The following is a 24,806-nucleotide window of genomic DNA, read 5'->3' as shown; positions in this document are numbered from 1 at the left end:
GATGAGATCAGGCAACAAGGATTTCTACTGCTTCAAACATTTACTACGTCTTAGTGTTGGGACCACTGAAAAATCTTCTCTCTTAGCAATTTTGAAATAGGCCATTAAGTGTTGTCTCTCCTAGCTATCCTGCTGTGTTCTAGAACATGAGAAGTCACTCCTCCTGTTCAGCTGCACCTGCATCTGCTGGTCATCTCTTCTCCATCTCCCCACCTTACGTCCCCTCCTGCCGGGTTCTGGTGTCCACTATTCTACTATCTGCTTTTAGGAGATCAATTTTGGATTCGTCTCTGGTCCTACAGGTGATATCAGGGTTACTCATTCCCCACTTGGTTCTGTTTGACAAATGCCTTTTGGATTTTTTTAAAGTCCTTTTGCTCCCTCAGTGTGATGACATCCCCGTCACTTCCCACTGGTCTTGGTGGATGGTGGATGACGATGAAGGTAACTAGGGCCTACATTGCGGAACACAGGTGTGACTTTGTTTTTGTACAAAGACCAGAGGAAAGTGACGGAAATGCTTTGGTGGTTTTGTCTTTTTTTTTTTTTTTTTTTTTTTTTTTAAATACAACCTGTGCTTGCAGAACCCAAATCTAAGTCTGGCTTTATATTTTATGGAAACCTTTTCTTTCCTCAGACAAAATAGTAATATTTGAAGGTAAAAATAGGTTTGTAATGGCTAGGAAAGATTCTCTTCATTTGCAAACCAGTCATAAAAGAGAATGCAGGAGCAATTTTGAGCATGTTGCTGCGGTGAGAATTTCTTTCTCTCAAGTGAAACACAGTTTTGCAGGTTGGGAGAGAGTTTTGCACGGAATGCATCACAATCGCACAACTTTCTGTGAACTGCTCTGGACTTGGAAGTCAAGGTTGAAGGGAGAGGTACCTGGAGATCGACTGCTCAATCAGACCTCCAAGAGAGATGTTCTGGCTAACCCGCACCCTGGAGATGACAATATCTGGTGGCCTGACATTTCAGCCCCTGTCTGATCTGCTTCTTAAAGATGGTCTTGTTTCACTCAGCACAGCCTGTAGGCTGCAGATGTGATTGGGATAGAACTAAGAAGTACCAAGGGCCCGGATGAGCAAAGATAATGTATATATTTTTCTTATGTGGAAGTAACAGGCCGAGAGAGTCTCCTGAGAAAGGCTATATTCATGAGATAACCAGCTCCACTTGGAGAAGATTTGGGAGAATCAAAATGAAGCTTTCCAATGGTAATCTGTACCAAACACCTGGACAAGTGTAGGTCAATTCTTTACTGCCTGACACCACCCTAGCCTGGGGAGGAGTGATACCATGTATTCCAAGGAGCCACTACTCATGAACTGTGACAATTCCAAATAAGCTACTGAAGGACAAAACACATTGAAGTCGTGGGACAAAAGGGCCACTCCTCTGAGCTGAACAGAAGTGTGCTCTGGAGGCAGAATCCCCTTCCTCTGCCAACCAGCAGCCCTGCCGGAAGCTGTGCAGGGGAGGCATGAGCCCATCATGTCCCTGTGGAGCCCTTGGCCTGCTCCCTCAATGGAGAGTCTGGGCAGGTGGTGTTGATATCTGCCCATAACAAGAACTTGGCTTTGTTTAAAAAATGTAGCTCCTTCTATGAATTCTGCAACAAAGGCCACTATTCCCCATTTTTTGTGTGTGTGTTTTATGTTTGCCCAAATTTAATGGATCATCTTTTAAAATGTTCATATGATTTTTCTCATTTTGCAGATTTCCACTGAGGGTCCTTGGATTGAAATTAGGTACATCCCATGGCCCAGGTGGGCTACACAGCAACTCAACTGGCATAAATATCAATTGGATCCCGAAGAAGATAGCTTAAAAAAAATTTTAGCAAATAGCATTGGAGGCTTTTGTGCCTCTCTCTGTCTTGGTGACATTTAAGTTGGCTGACCATTTCCATTTTGGAAATTGCAGTTGATTAACATGAAAAAGAAAAAAAAGCAATTATGGATTTGTTTTTTCCTGTGTAGCCACAAGATGCTTGTGCTTTTTGCAAATGTTTGTACACAGTAGCATGATATAATAAAGGATATTTTCATCTGCTTCCAGTGACAGTAAAATTTTATTTATGGTTACTTCATACATAGATACAACAATGACCTGATAAGCTGTAGCCTTCCACTATAGTTGTTGTTTTATTTCCATATTAAAAAAGAAACCAGTTCGTCAATGTGATCAAATTGGGTAATTTAGCTCAGGTTAATCAATTCAAGACTAAAAATAAAAGCAAGCTTAAACAACTTTCCCCCTTATGTCGCTATTAGGACTAGTATAGATCTTATATACATGTCTGCATAGCCCTTTAAGGCAAGGCACTTCCAGGCATTGAAAATTTACGTATGTATTTTGTGGTTAAATTATTGTAACAAATATTACTAATGTGTAATTCATCCAGACCAACCAGCCAGCCATCTTGCATGGATGTTGGATGCTTACTAGGTATTTAAGACTATTCTCAGAATGATTTATGTTAAAACCTGTCTAGCTCTTGTTTGGCTACAAATAACAATACAGTTCATTTTTCATGGAGGAGAAACTTGATTTTGGAGCCTTGCCCCCCAAACCTGGTCCTGATTATTGCTTCAACTCCTGTTTATATAATTCTACACAATTTTGGCAGGATTCAAGAGCACATACCAGGGTGTTGGCTTTGATGAATCTCCTGGGATGTGAATGTCACGCTGACTGGATGAACTCTGGCCACAAATCCCAGACAAGCACAATGACTCTATTTATTCAGACTTGGCTGCCTGAATGCAGATTGACTCTGGGGGTAATAAATTTTCACAGGCCAAGAACTTCAGCATCAACCAAGCTGATCCTGAGAAGAAAAATGCACCTAAGGAAGTAGAGCTGGGCGCATACACCTCCTGCGTTTTTATTCCATGTCTGCATTTCATTCAGCGGATTCATTTGGTCAATGATGGACATGCACCATCAATGGTATCAGAGGTTCTTTTTAAAAAATTCTGCTTTTTGTTATGCATTTGTCATATTAAAAAGGAACAAGGGATCAACAAAGAGGTCCCTTTATAGTTGGTAATGGCTTTTTATAAAAAAAATATTTTTTTTAGTTGTTGATGGACCTTTATTTTTTATTTATTTATATGTGGTGCTGAGAATGGAACACTGTGCCTCACACATGCTAGGCAAGTGCTCTGCCACTGAGCCCCAGCCCCAGCCCTGGTGATTGCTTTTAATGTGCTAGCACACCCCAAACTGATATGACCTCTGGGGTAAAGAGCCGAGAATCGAGGGCACATTTCTTGGTCCACAGCATCATAAACCAAAAGCTACAAAATGGAGTAAGAACTGCAATTCTGGGCTCAGAGCAGCCTCACCTACAATCTTGACATCTCGATGCAGCAAGACTTTAGATTTTTCCCTGACAAACGTGATTATTACTCTATGCATTATAAATAAGAAAATAATTGGCTCTTTAGCTTGCAGATTTATGTTAATGACCTAGCTATCTATTAAATTAATTGCGTGCTCTACAAATATTGATTGGGGATTAAAAGGTAACTTTCTTTCATTGTGCAAGAAGTAAATTAGGCCAACAGGGAAATTTCCCTCTACAGATTATATCCAAAGATCGTTGCCTGCAAAATTAAAATAGTCAGTCTAAGCGGATAAACCACGCTCATTTAAAAGAGAAAAATGCATTTATATAATTAAAATGAAAAGACTGCCCAGTATGTGCGGGTAATGTAATTACCAAGAAGCTGTAGGCATGTGGAGAGCCGTTCAATTTGGATCCCTGTTCCCTTCCTCTCCCGAGCTATGGATTTGTCACCTCGGAAACGCTGTCTGCCATTGACACTGTCTCCACTGCTGCTGGCTGAAAGTGTTCATCATGCGCTCCTTTCCTCAGGTCTCAGCCATAACCCTTCCATCTAGATACTCTCTGTCTCACCTCCCAAGCCTTCCTTCACCAGAGAGGCAGAGCTCATGGTTTCTACCCAAAGGCAAGCCACGCAGTCCAATTCCTCTCTCCCTTCCAAATCCCCATTAAAAATTCCCTTTAAGGCCAAATGACTTCAGGAATCATTTTGTCCTAAGCCTTCTAATTCCTTTCCATTCTTCTACAGAACCATCGGCCTTGGGAATGGCCAACATAAGAAGGGATCCAACAAATCTGCTCCATGATTCACAGGCTCTTCATTTGTCCAAGGAGGGACACTTGTTCTCCACTCTTTTGGGTTACTTCCAATTAGAAGCCCATCAAGGGTAAGACCTGTAGGGGCAGCCAGGAGATGACCCTTCCATTTTAATCGAATCTGCAAACTTTCCAAGTAAACAGTGGCACAGCCCCAGATGTAGAGACCACAGCCAAAATTCCACTGTCCTTGGAAGGGACACCCGCTTTCTTGGTTTTGGAGGTTCCCATTTGACACAACTTATCAAAACGTGTAATCTCCCTATGGCTTGACGCAGGCATGTGAAAGAAGTGGCTACTGACACTGGAGGCCCTGGTGGTGGGACAGATGCTTTTCTCTCGGCGGTTTGTGCATTCATTTAGAGCTGGCTTATGATCTTGGGTCTTATATTTTTGTTAATTCTGTCAATACTTTTTAAAAAATATTTATTTTTTAGTTTTAGGTGGACACAATAACTTTATTTTATTTTTATGGGGTGCTGAGAATAGAACCCAGTGCCTCACGGATGCTAGGTCAGTGCGCTACCACTTGAGCCACATCTCCAGCCCTGTCAATACTTTTTTAAAAAAATTGTTTTTAGTCATCAATGGACCTTTCCTTTCCTTTCCCTCCCTCCCTCCCTTCCTTCCTTCCTCCCTCCCTCCCTTCCTTCCTTCCCAGTGCTGAGAATTAAACCCAGTGCCTCACCCAGGCTAAGCAAGCGCTCTACCACTAAGCCTCAACCCCATCCTTCTATCAACAATTTTGATGTTTATGTAGGACTAATTAGAAAAAACATCAGAGTGTTCAGTAAACGAAATAAAGAAATGGCAGAGGTCATCCTTGATACTGGACTCCCGACAACAGAAAATATGCCCCATGTAACACAACCCTTAGTCACACATCCGTCAACATATAGCGTCTCTGCTGTGCCAAGCGCCTTCTCTGCCCTCAGGAAACTTCCACTTTAGTTGGTAGACAGAGATATTTAAAAACAAAAGCATACAGTATATAACTAAAATTATGTGACAGCTAGGATAAAGATCAAGGTCACGGTGAGAAGGGCAAACCAGCGGTCAATTTAGATCAGGGCAAGATTTCGCTGAGGAAGCTATCACACTGAAGATGAGTAGGCGTTAGGCAACAACGGAGGAGGCAGAGGCTGGTAGAGGCCGCCACACCTGAGCTTGGCTTGCTGAAGGGCCCATAGAAGGTTCAGGGGGCTGAAGTGCTATGAATGAGTTCAACAAGAAGGGGACAAAGCCAGACCATGCAGAGCAGTGTCGATCACACTATGAGCTCTGGGTTTTACCCCTGGTGGAATGGGAAACCCATTTAAGAGATGGAAGATTGTATTATAGGGGGTGGGGATCAGCAATATGGTAGTTTATATTAGACTGGTTTGGACCAGTCAGGATGGAAAGAGGTGAGTAAACTAATATTTAATTTTGGAGGCTACATTTAGAGGTTTGAAGGATTAAATGAATGTTAGAGTGAGAAACAGGGAGTCATCAAGGATGGGTCCTAGATTTCTAGGCTTGACTTGTTGGGGCATCCGGCCATGCCAGTTTTAGACACAGGAATGATCTCAAGAGGAACATATTTGTGTGTCTGCACAGAGTGGGGTGGCAAAGACCAGAAGCTCTGTCTGATTTGAAACGCTTGTGAGACATTCCAGTGGAAAAGCCAAGGAAGTCTGAGGTTCAGGAGAGAATTCTGAGCTGAGGCTATAACTTTAAAAATTGCCAGTACATAAAATTTGAAGGTCATGGGAAGGAGTGAGATCACCAAGAAAGAGTAGAAACAGAGAAGTCGGGAATAAATATCACAAGGCTTTAACATTCAACACTGGGAAGAGACCATGCAGCCAGCAAAGCATCCTGGGAAGAAGCAGCCAGAGGGGTAGGGACTGAGAAGAACCCAATGCATTTGGCTCCATAGAGGTCACTGGTGGTTCCGGAGGAGCAGTTCTGGTGGAGAGGTAGGAAGTCAGAAAGCACAAGAACAGGTCCCCAGATAACATTGCAAGAGGAAAAGGGATGGCCTTTGGGGAGGAGCAGGACAGTGTCCTTTTGTTCAGGGGGCAGAGGGGAAAGGATGTAGGGAGATCAAAGCAGTGGTGTGGATGCCGTATTGGAAAGATTCATCTATCCTGTTGGAAGCCAGTCATCCGTGGTATGCTCTAGAGAGATAAGGAGGAGTAAGATACAGAATAAGGGTCAAGTTTTTCACTCAAAAAGTCGAGAAGATAGAAAACGAGATCTCATGGTATCTGCTATTATAAAACCTGAGATGGAGGTAATTACAGGACATTGAGGGAGACCAACATGAAACGACAGCACCAGGTACTGATCTAAGTTACGTCTATATAATATGATACCTAGACAAGCCGCCAAATAAGGACACAAAGAGATATTACACATAAACATTACAGAGAAGATGAAATCATATTCCCCAAAATGTTCAGGAAACCCACAGAAAAACAGCAAAAATGAAAAAACAAAGAACATACCAAAAAAGGGAGGGGAGCAGACTTAAGCCTTAACATACCTATAACTACATTAAATGTAAATGGTCTAAATGCTCCAATTAAAAGAGAAATTGGCAGAGTTGAGGAAAATATGACTTAACCACATGCTGTCTATAAGAAACTCACTTCAAGTATAAAAATATAGGCAGATCGAAAGTAAAAGAATGGAAAAATCGCACTATGCAATCATTAAAACAAAAACAAAAACAAACAAATAAAAAGGAGTAGCTATACAGAAACCAGAAAAAGCAAAGAGCAAAGAGAAATGGCCAGAGAGGTAGGGTGGAACACTACATAATGATAAAAGAGTCAATTTGTCAAAATATGGAATCCTATATATTTATATGCACCAACTAACAGAGATGGAAAATACGTAAAGCAAAAACTGATAGGATGGAAAGGAGAAATAAATCCACAAATAAAGCCAGAGACTTCAACACTATTCTGAACAATTGATAGAGTAACTAGACAAAAAGATAGAAACTCAATAACATCAAACTCAACAACATTAAATAGGATGCAATTAATATTTACAGAGCATTCCACCCAACAATAGCTGAGTTCACATTCTTCTAAGTGCCCATAAAACATACTGATATAAGCCAAATTTGAATCATAAAAAAGCTTCAACAAGTTTGTGAATTGAAGTCATATAGTGTATGTTTTCTGACCACTATGGAACCAAACTAGAAATCAATAAAAGTAAGATTAAAGCAGCTCTCTATAAACAGCTGGACATTGAATAACACACTTCTAAATGATCCATGCATCAGAGAAGTTGTTTCATTGAACTAAATGGCAATAAAAACACAACATGTCAACATTGGTGGGATAAAGCCACAGTGGTGTTGAGAGTAAAATGTGCAGCATTAAATGCTTACATTATAAAAGAGGATATCTCAAATCAATAATCAAAGCTTAGATTAGATTAAGTTAAAAAAAACATAAAGTTTCAGGGCTAGGGATATAGCTTACTGGTAGAGCCCTTGCCTAGCATATGTGAGGCCCTGTGTTCAATCCCCAGCACCACACACATGCACACAAATAAAATCTAAACTTTCCCAATGAAATGGATCGACTGGCAGAAGGAGGGAAATAATAATGATAATTAATCATTGAAATTAAACATTGAAAAAAATCTATCTAAACAGAGAATAACAATGAAACAACAACAAAAAACTATTTTAAAAATAGATAATCTCTAGTAAGACTGACCAAAACAGAAAAAGAAAAAAAGAAGATAAATGATAAGTACCAGGAATGAAATGGGCTAGTATTACCGATCTGTATGCATCGAAAGGATAATAAAGAAATGCTATAAATAACTCTAGACCTGTAAACATGACAATTTAAATGACACAGAGTAATTACTTGAAGAGCACACATTATTACAACTGATTAATTAGCTCATTAGAAATCCAAGAAACAATATAACTATTAAGGAAATAAAATTTGTAAGCTTTAAACATTTCCAAGCACACATGGCTTCAGTTCCCAGTCTGCTTTATCTCCAAGAGCACTGGGCACTGGGGGAAGAGGCAGCGTCAGATGGGAGCATCCAAACACACCAGGAGTCCCCAGATCTCTGCAGGAAGACAAACAGGTGTAGCAGCTTGGAGCTCTTGTGGGAATCTCTTTATTACAGCGGCTATTACAGGTCAGCTGGACCGACATTCACAAGGACAACCAGCAGTCATGGAAGATAAGGTTAAGGACCTTTGTATATATGTTTACCAGAGCAGGGAAGTAAGCAGTATGTTTTCAAAAGACTTTGGGGTAGGGGAAAAATTCTGATTACACCTGGAAAAATCACTTATGGTAAGCATTTAGTCATCTTTCGATGACAGAGAAATGAAGTGTGCATATGTGTGCTGCATAAGTATGCAGGCTGCATTATTTCAGGGGAAAATCTTACTTTGGTCTTGGAGAAAGAGAGAGGAAAAAAAACCCCACTCCATATCATTAGTCTTTTTTAAAGGTAGGGAATTACAATTTTGTGATTAGACTAGGAAATAATTATAGGCCAAAGTAGGACAACTTAATAGAATTAGTGCTGAAGAATTAACTTAAACTACACACACAGAACCACCGTCTGGGGTCTTGATTACGAGATAGGGATTACTGCAGACAAATAATTCATCCTGTCAGTTCCTTTCATTGCAAAAAAATAGGAAGGGATCAAATAAGCAAGAATCAAGGACCTGACTTTCATATTCACAGCACAAGATTATTAGTGGCTGGAGATTGGAAAGCAATAGTCAAAAGCTTCTGACTGTTTTAGAGAAAGTGTATAAGCATGTGTTTTAAAATTGGGTTTTCATTGGAAATATTTCCTGGAGATGGCTCCAGAATTATTCCTAATTAAGAAAAGTTTACTAGATCCAATAGTCTGTGAATCTTTTTTTTCTAATATATAACATACATAATTTATGCTTTTGACAGAATTTAATCCCTACTATGCTTATCTGAGCTTCAAAGAGATGAAACAATCTGCTATTTTTTTAAAAAAAATATGTATTTTATAGTTGTTGATGAACCTTTATTTTATTCATTAGTTTTTATGTGGTGCTGAGAATCGATCCCAGTGCCTCACAGGTGCCGGGCAAGAGCTCTACCACCGAGCCACGACCCCAGCCCCCAAATCATCTGCTTTTATTCAGACAGATGAGAAACCAAAATCAGGAGTAGGATTTGTTACCTAACTCACTGCTAAGAGTGCAGTGTTGTGGTGTCTCACTGCCTAGTGTAGACACCTAGAAATAAAGGAACTGATCTGTCACAAATGCAAAGCCTCTGGTGGCCCTCCCTGCCCCCGCCAGCCTTCCCTCCCTGGGGTGTCCTCTGATTGCCCATCTGATCTCCAGATTCATGGAGCCCTTCTCACACCCCTGCTGCCCCAGCTCCCCCAGCAAGGAGAGGACCCCACAGTGGTGACCCCGGGGCCACATTCTGCTCAGACACCTGGAAACTTTCCTTTCCTCTCATTTCTCCTCCTTCTTGCTTGCTCTCTCTGCATTATTTGTATTTTATCTAGACAGTGAATCACTCATGCAGCACTCCACGGAACCTCTGCATCTACTTTGCTACATTAAAATCAGTTGAATGGCGTATGTATTTGGTATTGCATGTAAAAATGACTTATTAAAAAAAAAACCTCTTGGAATTGTCTTCCCACTCATCCTGTTTATCCAAACTTGACAACACCCAATCCAGGTGATGAGAAAAAGGAAACAGAAGTGTAAGGGAAATCTGGCTCCGGTGTTTTCAAACTTGCTTTACAACACCAGCGTTTTCTGAAATGCAGGGTAGAAGTGATGAATGCTGAGTGGATATTTTTTCACCTTAACTGACTGATCAGAAGAGTATTTATAACCCCCCTGACGGATGTCTCAAGCTGATAAATCAACACCGAGGGAGAATATTTCAAGCACATTTATCATTTAAGACAAACAGCCCGGACTGCGCGTGATCATTTTTTATTCATCATTTTAGCTCACCTCCACATTTGCTTCTTCTCAATGTTAATAATATCTGTATAAAGCTGCTCAATATTTAATGTTACAGCTTGCCTGCTGCATGCCGATGAGCTAAAGGTCACGTGTTTGAGCTCTACAAGGCTGGGTTAGCTTAGCCAAAAAAGAAAGAAAAGGAAAAAAAAAAAAAAAAAGGAAAAGAAAAGGTGGTGGGGGTGGGGAGAGGAAGGGAAGCCTGATTCTGGTCCGCTTCCTTGTACAAATAGACTCGTTGCTGGTCTCCCTGTCACAGGACATCACAGAATTAAAGTTTTAAGGGGAATGAAGGCCAAGGTATTTCAACAAACTTGCCCAACTGCACAGAGGCACACGATCAATGGAACCTTCTAGAGAAGCACAATCCCGTCTCTGCCACTCAACTCGCGTCCCCGCAGAGCCGGCTGGTGAGTGGCAGCCCTGTCCCACCCGCAGGACGGCGACTGACAAGAACGTCTTACCTGTTCACCCTCCTCTTCATCGCTACTTAGCTTAAGGTCATCTTCCAGCATTCTGAAAGGGACAGAGAGGTACAGGTACTTAGTAGTTTCAAGATCACTTAACACCAAAAAGTGTCACCTTTCTAAGAGCGACGTTTCAGTAATAATAAAAGTCTGCTTGATTTCCTAATTATTAGTTTTTTCTTTCTCTCTTAAGGGCTTTTCCTCCGAGCCACCAAGGAAACAGCAGATAGGGTCACCACGAAAATCAGCCCTGGCGACAATCACGGGCCGAGATGGGAAGCTTCCAGAATGAGTGGATTTAGACAAAATGAACCAAAGGGGGCTTTTCCCTGGGGCAGTTTTAATTTCACAATTACTTGTTTATTGTTTTTTCATGTCCAGGGGCTGGGCTGTGTCCCTGTGCCTGCCTGGGGTGGGGAGTGGGGGCGTTCATGGTAAAGAAAATGGAAGACTAAGTAGCACTCTACTGGGAGCCGTGCAAAATAACCGTGAGCTGCGAGCAACCCAGCCTTGGTCCTCCACCTGTGTAGGTGAGGGCTGGAGAAGTCATCTGCCCCAGACCCTGCTGGGCTGAGAAAACCCAGTGGGAGGCGCTTTGGGGGCCACTCCCCACCCACTCGGGGTGCCTCCGATGATTCTTCCTAACAGAAGCAGTGAGTCCATGAAAGCTAAGAGAGAAAAAGAGAAACGCAACTTCAGACCCGATTGTTTCTGATGATGAAAAACTGTATTCTTATCAGCATCTCTGAGTTATTTCTTTCTATAATAGAAGTTTTCAAATAGACTTATTTATTGAAAAAGAAATCTCATTCAGAAATGCCATCTCTAAGGAACTGTATCAGCGGAGCTGTCCTAGGGCCCACGCTGCATGCACCGGGGGCTCCACACATGGGTCTGAAGGCAGCTGAGCCCTGGTGCTTGAAGACCTCATTGTCCTCCTTGAAGTCGGCTTCCCAAGACTGTCCCCCAACTCGGGTCTGGGGTTCTGTAAATGCCAATGATAGGCCTATCATCAAAAGATGCCCCGGGATGTTTTTATAACCCATGGTCGGGATTTCAGTGAGGATGCAGGCAGGGTGTGCTCCAGGTGTCCATGCGAGTTACTTGACCTACCCTCTGCCCACCGGTCCCCTTATCCCTATTTGTAAATAGGTGATCTTGAGTGTGTGATCCTGCTTTAGAGTCTGAGAGTCTGTGAAATAAATTTGCTTTTCCTATTTCATAGTCAAGAAAAATGGAGAACACAGCTAAGACATTTCTGTTATTTCTGATGGACAAGTGGAGTCATTACCAGCAGGACACCAATTCCGTGTCCCCCTAGGCCCCTCAACCCTCCCAGTGGGGGTGCACCTCATTGCTCTAGTCTTCAAACCCCAAGGAAACACCGAGTCAGCCTGGCGGGGGGGGGGGGGGGCTGCGGGGCTCCCTGACATCACTGTGTGCTCCTGGTAAGTGGCTTATTTTCACAAACCCACACACTTGGCTTCTCAGAGAAGAGCCATCTTGGTGATTTATCAGCGCACCCTTTGGAAATAATCTAGGGAAGAGGACTGTGTTTCCTTTGTCCTTGCACAGTGACGGCGCAGAGGACAACCCCAGTTGGTTGGCGAGGCCACAGCACTTTCCCTAAGACCGATTTCTATCAAGACACAAATGTTTTTCTGATTCAAAAAAAGACCACAAAAGGAGGCAATTTCTTGGCTCCACTCCTCATCTCTTCTTTTGAGGTAAACTACCCATCAATCTCCAGGATGCAGGGCGAGCACCGAGTGTTCTCAGAGTGGGTGGTCCTACGGGTGGGTGGGCAAAGGGAGGGGAACACACACCATCAGCATGAATCACCCTTTGTCATGGAGATCACATCAAGGGTGACAGGAAACTTAATCTTTGTATGTGCATGGTGTGCACCGCTCTGAAGACCCTGCCAACCAGAGCAAGACACCTCGGGGTGCCCTGCTGTAGGGGTCTTAGCCTGGCTGTATCATTGGAGGACACTTGTCACCCGATGAGGCCAGCAGTGTTGCAAGCCACCACAATGGCAAAGGCAGTGTGTGAGGTGCTCTTTTAAGGGAGGGAGCAAAGCGAACTTTTGTTTATTTTAAACGCGTTCTAAATGTGTTGCAATGACCTGAATGTGATCCTCTGACATTCATGATTTGAGAAGTTAATCCAAAAAATCAGATGTGGATGGTATTTGGAGATGGGGCCTTTGTTAGGTGACTATTATTAGAGGAGCCCATGAGGGTAGGACTCCACGATGATGATAGTGGCTTTAGAACAAAAGGAAGAAAGACGTGAGCTAGCACAGTTGTACTGTTTCTCTACATGACGCCCTCCACCATGTTAGGAAGCAGCAGGAAGGCTCCCACCAGATGCCAGAGCCATGTGCTCGGACATTTTACCATCTAGAACCATGAGTCAAATAATTACCTGGTCTCAGGTATTTTGTCATAGCAGCAGAAAACAGATAAAGACATGAATCAACATATAAACACACATCTATTTGATTCTCATACTGCCCCTCATACTCCCAGATCCTGGGCAAGTCATATCTCTGGGTCTTGGCATTTCTAATAATGGGACTCCTTTACTTTTGTCAGTATTTCTAGAAGAAAAGCAACCAGGGTTCCACATTGCTCTGTGCGTAACAATCATTTGATCACTTAATTTTTTAAAAAAAGAATTCATTGTGTTTCTGACTAAGTTCTAAAAAATTAAGAATCACATGTGTATTAGTCTATTTTTTGTCACTCTAAGAAAATGCCTGAAGCTGGGTACTGCACAAAGAAAAGAGCCTTATTTACTTAACAGTTTTGGAGGTTAAAATTCCAAGATCAGGTGGTCTCATCTGTTTGGTTTCTGGTGAGGGTTCCCTTGGCAACGTCACAATGTAGTACATGGTATAGTAGAGATCACATGGTGAGACGGGAAGCCAGAGAGGGATTCAGGCTTGCTCTTGTAAGAACTAACTTGCTCCATCAGACCAGCATGAATCCCTTCTGAGGGGATTAATGACCAGCTCTTACCATGACCACTCTGGAGACCAAGCTTCCAGGACATAAGCCTTTGGGGAGCACAAATCCTATCCAACCCCCAGTAGCAGATAAAAATACTTCTAAAGAGACTTCAAGATAAGTCCAAATCCAATGAAACCCCAGAATCTCTCAGGAAGTGAGAAAACGACCAAGGTGGTACCACACTGAGCAGCTGTACTCACTCCCAAAGCCACCCTGGGCGGGGCTGTCACCAAGACACGGAGCCACAGCCCTGGATGAGTCAGTCACAGCCACCCTGCGCTCCGACACCCGACAGGTGCACGGTACCCGCTGAGAGAGCTGAGGCTCCATGTCCCATGCCACCCAGAGCACAAGCCCTCGGGTCCCCTGGGCTCAGCTTCTGAAGAACAGCGCAGCTTCCCTTTTGCCACACCCACCTCTGGTGGGACCCTCACCAAGCTGGCCATTTTTAATGCTGAACCTATCAGGAATCTGACACAACCCTTCAGGCGGCCTGAGGACAGGCAATGTTTTGAGGTCACCGCTGAACAACAAAACTTTGTTAGAGAGGGAAAGAGAAAAACGATGTCACTCTAGGGACATGGGACCGGCCATGTTTGGCGTGTGGCAAGGAGACTGCGGGTCATGGTCCCACACAATCGGCACTGCTGTGCTAACGCCCCATGACCTGCTCCTGGTCCCTGGGGCATATTTTGATCATTTGTCTATTTCCAAAAGGAAATGGATTGGTGTGGGTACTTTAAAGAACAAGCAAACAAAAATGTCAAACCAAGGGTGGAAAGGAAAATGGAAATTGGAGTGTTGGTTAGGCCTTGGACAGAGACCATGGATCTCTGATACCGTTTTGGATAAAGGAGGGCAAAGATCGATGCTCTAAAGGGACAGGATGGAGTTTGGGATGGGTCACCTGCACCTAAGTACGAGGTCTGTGCTCGGGCATCTCACCTGGCTCATGCGGCACCTTCCACACACCTCACCCTCAGCACCTCCAGGCCTTCCTCCGCCGGTTCCTTCCCTTCCATCCCTTAGAACCCTCCTGGGCGAGGGAACCCCAGGCTCGCAGGGGCCGCTGTCACGGTTAAATGGAGGCTTGCTGAACGGAGCAGCTAGGCACTCTCTAGATGTTACCTCGTCCACTCCCCAGGGTGATTCCTACTGGTGGGGTGTGCCCTGCTTCAGAGGTCACAGTCAGCAATGCCATTTTCTCCAGATCTCAAAATTGGGATGCACCAGCACACGTAACCCTAGCAGAAGCAACTGCCTTGTTAAAGGTGAATTCAGTAGCTGTCAGAAAATGGAGGAATTTGACACAACCCTCTCAAGTTCAGCATTTTATTATCATAACTTCCCCGCCTGCATTATTTTTCTTAATCGAGCAAGAAACAAATCTATGTTGTCGCTGACGCTCACCTTTCAGAGGCCTGAATATCTCAGGAAGCAGAAATACCAGGCTTCCCTGAACAGACGGGCCTCTGCTGCTGATGCTTATCTGAATCCAACACAGGAACCGCACACGGGCACAGTCAGCATCTCAGAGCAGTGGTTTTTAATGAATAGGATTTCCCCTGAATTACCTGTCATTTGGGGCCCTTAGAAGATCTGAATCCTTTAGCCCTCTAAAGTTCATTTCATTTTGCTTCATCTGAATGGCTTTTAAAAAAATCTACGTTTTAATTGGGCTGTTTGATTTTCAGATTTGTGTCTGCAGCGGGAGCTGCTACCATCTCCACCTATTTGAGATTAAAAGCCAGAGACAAATGTTTATGAATCCCCATTAACCGTATTCATATATGCAAATATCTATTCTAGTAATTAGCAACGTGTGATACAGCCTGTTTGTTATGCAAGCACACCCCTCTGCAGGTATTCCCAGGTGGACAACTCTGCTGCTTAGAACACGGGAGAGAACATGAGACCACTCATTTCGTCCTTCTTGAAGTCCACTGAGCTGTCAGGGTCAGTGCTACCATCTTCCTGGAGTTCTGTTCTTTTCTTTCTTTCTTTTTTTAGGTACTGGGCATTGAACCCAGGAATGCTTAACCACTGAGCTTCATCCTCAGTCCTTTTATATTTTATTTAGAAACAGAATTTCACTGAGTTACTTACTTAGGGCCTCATTGGTTGCTGAGGCTGGCTTTGAACTCACCATCCTCCTGCCTCAGCCTCCCAAGCTGCTGGGATTATAGTTGTGCACCACCGGCTATTTTCATCAACAAGCTGTTGTTTGGAAGAACTTAGTGTGTGATACTCCAGCACTAAGAAGCAGAAGAATAGAGAACCATGCAGGCTATTGGAGGCTCCTGTTAGGGGTTGGTGATTGGCTGCCCCCAAGATGCAAATAAGGTAACTCAGTCAGGAGGAAAATGGAAAAACTGGGAACAACAAGAAGGGATAGTCCCGATAATCTAAGAGGCAGGTTCCAATCCTGATGTTTTCAGATCTGGGAATTTCTACATCTTTTGCAGTCAGTCTGGATCATAGTGTGATTGTATTTGCTCACGTACTTCTCCTTCCCACAATCCCTCTCTCTTCCCCAGGACCCATTCTGTTGTCTGTCAATCATACATGATTCTTGGCTTCTGCCATCTTCATCCTGTGGTGAAGGAGGACTGTATTTTTTCTGTTGACAACTTCATTGTTCCTTAGAGACAACAACTTCCAATGGTCCCTCTTCCACATGCGGCTAAGTCTTCCCTGGGGGAGACCATCTCATTTCCTACCTGGTAAGACCCTCACAGAAGCCAGTCTCATTTAGGAAACTCACCAACCCTGGTGGAATACAGAGCCTTTGCTCTCTCTGGATGTTGTTGCATATGGCTGAAGTGAGAACTGGATGAAATAACCTCAATACCATCTTATTGCTCTGAAGTCATTGGCTCTTTGCTTTTATCAATGGTAGAAAGTCCAGGAAGACAGCTGGAAAATGGAAGGGGCCCCGAGGTTGGCCCGATACCATGTAGTAGAAAACAAAAGAGGAGTAAAAGGTACAAGATCCAACAGAAGCCAGCAGCCCCGAGCGGAGTTTCAATTCCACGTGTGCCAGTCGGGTCCCGTGAGTGATTCTAAGATGGATCTAGAAAATGGCTACGGCAAGCTTTAGACTCCTGTGTTCTGTAAATAAATAGTGTTCTTCTACTTTATGGAGGATTTTCCCATGGGTAGGACAGACCCCCGCCCTCAGGCTCTAGTCCTATAAATCTGCATCCAAATTCCTGCTACTAGGATACACAGCAAGCTCCGTGGGAACTTCAGAAATTAAAGTTAGGCCAGTAAAACTTGAACCTATGCTACAATCCCAAGAGGGCTTGTGAGAATGTAACCACGGGCCCACCTCAGCGCTTCTGATTCAACAGGGCTGCTTTGTGGACCCTAAAGGTGCACTTCTAATCGGTCCCCAGGTGATGCTCAGGCATTGAGAACCAGCGGCCTAGGTCATGACCTCCTAGCTATAATGGTGTGTTGCATCCACATGAGCAACCGCAAGCAGAGTCTGAGAAGGTCCCCGAGGCCACCTCCGAGGACACATGAAGGCCGTGGTCTGGTAGGGGCCTGTGGCCCTGACACTCAGATGTCTGGCGTGCCTCCCTGATGGGATCTCACCCACACAGTATCCCAAGGAGAATCGGGACCCTTCTTTCCTCTCTTTGTATCTTCTAGAAACTACTGCTCATTTACTTAGCCAATGGAGCCCAAGCCATTGGAATACAAGATCCCCAAAGCCTCTGTTCCTGCCCTCACACAGCATCCAGCTCGTTGGGGACAGAGACATTGTGAGACAAGCATTAGAGCAGGGAGATGCCCTTGGAGACCCGTGGGCTCAGGAGCAGCCACCTGGAGGAGGAGCATGTCTGTCTTCCAGGTCATGGAGGAGTTAAGGGAAGACAGTGCACCCTTCAGAGGGCTATGGTCCTGCAAAGGCAGGGTGCCAGTGTGCTTGGGGAATGGAGGTTGTTGACTTCCCATCATCTCATGGTATTCCTTTTTAAAAAGATAACAAGCACATGGGGCTGGGGTTATAGCTCAGTGGTAGAACATGTGCTTAGCATGCACAGGCTCTGGGTTCAATCTCCAGCACATACAAACATACAAAAGATCACACACACAGCTAAAACCTTCCCCGACAGAATAGGTATTCAGTGAAATGTCTCCCCTCCATCCTCATTTCTGCCAATCACATCCTCCTCTTCTCCCCAACAGTCACCCCTGTTTGCAGTTTCTTATATACTATTTCAGACTTTCTTCCAGCATAACAACCCCATATGAAGGCAGCATGTTGGAGCTATCAGATCAAGTACAGGACTTTACAGGGCAAGATGCGTCAGACGCACGTAATGTTAACTGGACCCTCGACGTCCACCGTGGTGGGAGCTTCTCAGAGGACCCCTGCGCCTCCTGTTATTCACTCCCCATGTGCCATGCCTTCCCTGGGTGCACATGGGACCAATGACTTTCCTCTACAGTTCAGGACTAAAGTGATAGAACGTCGCTCAGTGAGCAGGTGACCTCTGCTGGCTGCCATGCACGCTCTTCCAGGAGCTGGTCTGCTGTGGCCCTGCAGTACCAAGGTGGGGAAGACAAGGCCCACGAGGAACCAGTGCCCTCAGCCCAGTGGCCCGGAAGGAACAGAATTCTGCTGGCAACCACAGAGGAAGCCTGGACGCAGATCTTCCCAAGGGAAGCCTGAGGTGGCCACAGCCCAGGTGGACCCTCATCTGCAGCCTACGGCAGACTCTGCCAGAGAACGCAGCTAAGCCACACTCGGTTCCTGACCCGCAGAAATGATGACATGGTAGATGTTGTTGTAAACTACTAGATCGATGGGCGATTTGCTAGGCATCCTAAGTAACTGACATGTTGGGGGTTAGGATTAAATACGTGGTGGGTGGGTCTCTTCCTCCAGATTGTTCTCAGTATTGGAGAAAACACCAACAGCCACCATTCAAGCTGTCTGAGAGAAGTCTCACGTGTGCCAAGTTGGTAATGTAACATTCTCTAAGAATCACCGTTTAAAAAGCAAAAATAAAGAGGTGAAATGAACATTAATAGCATATTTTATTTATGCCCATATACCATTTCAGCATGATCGGATGTGCAATTCAAGTGCTCAAGAGCCACCGGTGGCTAGATTCCTACTGGAGAACTCAGACTAACTTTGGTCATAAGGTGATGGTATTCAAATCTCCAGGTTTTATGATTCTCCTAATCACATGAAGCCCTCACCCCAGCCCCTTTTTGGTACCAGAGATTGAACCCAGGGGTGCTTAACCACTGAGAACGATCTGGAGGAAGAGACCCAGCACATATTTAATACCATCCCCAGCTCCTTTTTTTAAAAAAAATATTGGATTTAGAGACAGGTTCTCACTGAGTTGCTTCGGGCCTTGATAAGTTGCTGAGGCTGGCTTTGAACTTGGGATCCTCCTGCCTCAGCCTCCTGAACCACCAGGATTACACGCATGCAGCACAGTGCCTGGCCCTTTGACCTCTTCTTAGACACAATGTCTTCTAACTTCCTGAACCAGCTTGTGGAAGTAAAGATCTTCCTGACCTGGGGTGTGGAGAGGAGGAGAGGGTGGTTTGGACATAAAATCAATACCAAAACATACCTCCATAGACCACCTATTCTTGCTGGGTATCGGGATCCTAAAGTCCCATTTGGTCTGTGAAATATGTCAGTGACCAATCTTGCTACTAATTCTGATGAGGCGTTCTATGGCACACCACAATGTATCTGTAAGCTGGGGCTGCACAGAGAGCTGAGAGGCAGAAATGAGCACGTAGTTACAGGTGGCCCACCAGATGGGATCGATGAGGACAACGAACAGGTTTAGGAGCCGCGTCCCAGGAAAACACCACAGCGGCCAGCCTTGCAAATATGTCTTGTAAAACTCTGACCTCTTGCCACGGCAAGTTTGTGCACCTGTAACTCTGATTTCTTTTGGATGGGCTACAGACACATGACAAAGCACTGATGTTAACGTTTCTGAGTTTCATTTTATTTTTTTAAAATTGTGCATTTTAAAAAGTTGGCTGGTTGTTCTTTTCTCTTGGAATTAGAAGTCTAGCTGTGGGAAGCTGAGTGGCCCAGAGGGATCTCTTTGCTAAGAGAACGGGAGTGCTGGGTCCTACAAGTTCTTGCATATTCCGTGGTCCTTCCTCTCAGGAAAATGCAGGCACCACATGTGGTTCGGGTGATTGCGAAAACATGAAAATGGTCCACATTTTCCACGGAGGGCCGCGCAGGCTGTGGTAGGGAAGCTGTGTTCTCTGAACACATTAGACTTTAAAATTGCTTCCTCCTGAAGGAATTACAGGGGAAGAGGGCTGTGCGTTCTCTGTCTTTTCTATCAAAAGACAGCAGAGGCTTAGAAATGGTACTTTAACAGAAAATGCTTTCTCCCCAAAGATGCTTTTAAAATTCCTGTCTTTGTTGGTTACAAGGACTTCTAGAAAATTAGTTTCTGAACTTGATGTTCTTGGTATTAAAGAATTGAGTTGCTAAGGCTGACTGTGTGAGGACAGTGTGTAAGAGAACAGATCTGTTCTCAGGCAGAGAGTAGAAGAGAGGTCAGAGGATGTTCTCCGGGGGGATGTAAAGTTTTCCTGGCTGGACAGATTGGATCCTGGGCATTTCTTTACATAACGCTTCTTTGAATGGGAATCTGCACCTCGCCGGAGGGGATGTTAGATGTGTACATATTTACTTGGCTCAAATCTGTGATGATGAGTATGAACGGATTGTTAATTAGTCAGCTGGTCACCTGTTCTGTTTTCTGCTTATTTAATTGGTAACTTTTGATGGTAAGAATGCAGTCACTTGAGAAGGGTCTTGACTTTATTAGGTTGAGATTCGTTCTTCAGTTTGAAATAACAAGTTTTGCATTTTTGTGGATCTTGTCATTTATAAGTTAATTGCTAAGAGAGTCCCTAATGAAGAGATTTATTAGAACATATAAACTCTTAGAAAAGGGAACCAAGTATAATCGGCTCATTAGCAAATGCATGCTACACCAAGCTTCACCCTTTGCCATTGAGTAGGGCAACAGTCCTTTCTAAATGTTGCCGCATGTTTGAGTCGCTTGGGCATCTTTAAAAAAAATTAGTGATGTCTTGCTCCCACCCCACACCCACATTCTCACGGGGTAGGTCGTGCAAGCTTTGAAAAGTTCCCTTGGTGATTCTGATTCAAAGTAAATTTGAGAACTGCTATAGAACACAGAACTGGGGGAAGCCAGAAGAGCTGGAGGTCAGGAGAGCTCTGGACCTTGGATAAAGCTCTTAACTTTCAGATTCAGTTTGTCCATTAATGTCAAATGGGATGACAATGGAGATTCAAATGATACAAGACAGGGAAAAACCTGTGGTCAACTGCAGAACTTCCCCGGGGGACCTCGGTGATGGGTTTAGCATTGCCTGGGGTTCTTTTTTAAAAACACGGGTTTGTGGGCCTCAACCCCAGAGATTTTAGTCTTGAACTGGCCACAGGCTTTGGTATTTTCATGGAGTTACAATGGATTGAATGCCTGTGTCTCCAGCAAGCGGACATAGGTTGAAACCTGACCGACAATGTGATGGTATTAGGATGTGGGCCTTTGAGAGGCGATCAGATCATGAGATCTTCGCCCCACCATGGGGTGGGACGGAGGAATGCTTGATGGGGAGGGGTGTGTTTCCTTGGTGCCTAGGATAAGGCATGACCCCATAGTGCTAATAAGTTAAGACTGTGATGCATTTGAGAATACTTCCATGGTTGATTTCAGAAACCACAGTGTTGGGGAATCTGAGCCCATTAACTGGGCTATTCTTCAGACTCTGGGAAGAAACAGACTAAATGGATGATCATGGCTTTCAAACTCTTTGGAGAAGTCCTCAAACCCTTCAAGATGGCGCAGCAGAGCTGTTGCTTCCTGGGTGGAGGTGACCCAGCACGGTCCTCCTGATGAGCACTCTCCTGTGTAACAGGGGCTAGATGTCTGGGAACAAATTTCTCAGAGTCCTGCCTGCAGGGGTCTTGTCTAGATGCCACCAGGGAGAGGCACTTGAATGGGGCTCCAATGACCAAAGGATAGCAGAACCATCGCTGCTTCCAGGACCGTAGAAGATGGCTAGCATGAGGTTCCGCCAGGAGTTCCTAGGCCTCTTGTGCCGCAAACATCTGAGGTCACTGTTAGCAGTTTCCTGTAATTCTTGCATTTACTGATTTCCTGGAATGACTTTCTGATTTTTTTTTTTTTTTTTTTTATGCAGAGGGAGGACCGAACTCAGGGGCACTCAACCACTGAGCCACGTCTCCAACCTGATTTTGTATTTTATTTAAAGACAGGGTCCTACTGAGTTGCTGAGCACTTTGCAGTTGCTAAGGCTGGCTTTGTACTCAACGTTCCTCCTGCCTTAGCCTCCGGGTTGCTGGGATTACAGGTGTGCGCCATAGCACTCGGCCTATTGACCATTTTTTGATGAGCACATTCTTGGTGCTAGAGATTTTGAGTTGAGAAAGTCTTTGCTCTCAAGTGGCTCACGGTTTACCTGGGGCAGAGGCAGAAAAGTAACCTCATGATGTGATAAATACTGTGGGATCACAGATGACCATCTTCTCTCCCTGCCAGACAGTCATGGCCCTGCTGTCTTTTCTCAGAGATTTATTCTCCAGTCTTTAAGACACTTCTGTACTTCTCTTCCATGTCTACTACAAGTCCTCTGACTTCCTTTCCAACTTGGGGGCACAGTCCACTTCATAGGCTACCTGATCGATAACTCGAGTGGGAGAAGTCACTGGTGTGTGGGGGAGGTCACCAGCTCTGAGAATTCAGGCCTGAGAGTCACCTGTTAAAGTGGTTCCACTTGAGCTCGGTTAGCTGCACCTTCCCCAATTCTGTCCCGAGGTTGGGGGGAATCCCTCTATTTCTTTGATCAGGACGTTCTTGGGGTCATTTCAGATTCATTGAAGAATCTTAAGACCTTGTCCTATATTGTGTGGCCTCAGACAGTCATTCTGGCTTCTGGGACCGTGATGGGGATCAACCCTGAACTGGATATTGCAGAGATTCAGCCACCAAGTGCCGCGGTTTCTGGATCTTAGGCTCTCAGGAATTTTGACTTTTTGCGATTTGAGGCTTTCATACGGATCCACTAATCCTCTGTGCAGCAAGCATCATAAGCTGATCATTTAAATGTAAAGAGGAGGAAAAGACTTCTCTGTCTCTTATTAAGGAGAAAGCATCCTATTAGCTATTCATTGGACTGGGAGATTGGTATATGATCCTCCAACTCAGGCATTCCCATGAATCTAGCTTTAATGCTCCTCCTTTTGTGACATTGGGCATATTATAGCTGATACTTCCAGAATTTTTCATTATGATCCAGGTGGTCTGAATATATAAATCTAATAATCGCAATCTCAAAAAAAAAAAAAAAAGCCTCACACAGACCAGGACTAATTTACTGCTTATTTTATTTTTTTTTTAAAGTGAATTAGCTTGAAAATTAGGCCAAGTATATTAAATGTTCTAAGCCCACTTTCAGGTACACCTGATTGATGTTTGCAATGGGAAATAGGATTACCCAGTCAACACACATCTCTGCCCACCAACTACATCCTGTCGTGGGCTATCTGGCTCGTGGCAACCCAGCATGTGCCAAATAACCCCTGTCAATCAGACTGTGCCATCTATTGCAGAGGAGGGTTGGGCACAGGGTCAGCAGGAGCAGCCAAGGCCACTCCCCAAGAAAGCTGCGGCATTTCTTCCTGGGTTCCCTCCTGTGTCCCTCTTTTCCCACACGCACCTCCTGGACTTTCAGGTAGCAGAAAGGAATCTCAAGTGCCAAGAAGATAATACATTTTAGGTGGGGATGCAGATGTTTGAAGCAGATTCTGACTGTAGAACAGTCTCTCTTCTACCTCCTGCTCCTGAGAATAAGCAGGAACGTCCTGACGGTTTAGTCATGGTCCCAGAAGCCCTGGGTCGATCCTGCCTAAGTGTGTCCATTCACTGATGGAGGATGGAAGACCACAGTGCAAATACTCAGGATCCTCGTCCAGGGCACACTTCCTGATTGACCTATTTTAGAACAATCAAGAGTCTTGGTCCAGAGTCTTTAATTAAAACACTAGAAAATCATTTGATCCCAGGGTCAATGCTAAGTCCCACTCTGAAGTGGGTGGAGTTTATCTTTGAAAATCCCTTCCATCTTAGGAGCATTCTCCCTCCCCAGGGCTCATGAATCCATCTAACTGAGCAGGTGGAGCTCCTTGCTAGGGCTGGGACACGGGTCTCCTCGCCAGCCCACCTCCTACAGGGCTTCTCCTCTCCCGGCCACACCCCTGAGCCTGGCTGGCAGCTGATCCCATTGCACAGTGAAGAGTTGGTCAGATTTTACCCCTTCTGCCAGGTTCCCAAGGCTTGCAACTATTTTTTTTTTTTGAGAGAGAGAGAGAAAGAGAGAGAGAGAGAGAGAGAGAGAGAGAGAGAGAATTTTTTAATATTTATTTTTTAGTTCTCGGCAGATACAACATCTTTGTTTGTATGTGGTGCTGAGGATCGAACCCAGGCCGCATGCATGCCAGGCGAGCGCACTACCGCTTGAGCCACATCCCCAGCCCCAAGTAACTATTTTTTTAAAAAAAATATTTTTATTAGTTGTTCATGGACTTTTATTTACTTATTTATATGCGGTGCTGAGAATCGAACCCAGGGCCTCACACATGCTAGACAAGAGCTCTGCCACTGAGCCCCAACCCAGCCCTTGAAACCGGTTTTAGGTTTCATGGAGTAACTAATAAACAACCCCCCCCGAAACCCCAATTCTGAAGGAGTGACATCATGGACCACTCTGCCTTCCTGCAGTCTCACTGCCCAGCAAATGCCCACAGCAGCAGGTGCTCCTGACCAAGAGCCCGAGAGGCATCACAGAAATGAGGCTGTTTGATCGACTCTAGGTGGCACTGGGACACAGCAGGAGGCTCTGTGGCAATGTCAACCAATCAAGCCATGTTCCATCGGCTGTCTGTGCACGCTAGGCACTGCTCTAACTGGTGCAGCATCAACAACGAGTACGGAAGGGTCCTTGCTCTCAGGAGCTCCAGGCTGGTGCAGGAGCTCTGCTGACGACATTTTCCCATTCAGGCCACAAACAC

The 24,806-nt window shown here is 44.6% G+C and overlaps 1 protein-coding gene across 1 annotated transcript in view; it reads right to left on the bottom strand.

The window, feature by feature from the left end:
- Aff3 (ALF transcription elongation factor 3) overlaps positions 1 to 24,806 on the bottom strand; it is a 407,982-nt gene that overhangs the window by 98,848 nt on the left and 284,328 nt on the right. Inside the window, exon 10 of the mRNA XM_077792041.1 lies at positions 10,653 to 10,704. Coding sequence (XP_077648167.1) covers positions 10,653 to 10,704 — 52 coding nt within the window. The remainder of the gene's footprint in view (positions 1 to 10,652; positions 10,705 to 24,806) is intronic.

This window comes from Urocitellus parryii, chromosome 12 (assembly GCF_045843805.1).
Source record: "Urocitellus parryii isolate mUroPar1 chromosome 12, mUroPar1.hap1, whole genome shotgun sequence".
Classification (NCBI taxonomy): Eukaryota; Metazoa; Chordata; class Mammalia; order Rodentia; family Sciuridae; genus Urocitellus; species Urocitellus parryii.
Note: the sequence above shows the minus strand (reverse complement) of the source record. Positions and strands in the feature narration are given on the sequence as shown.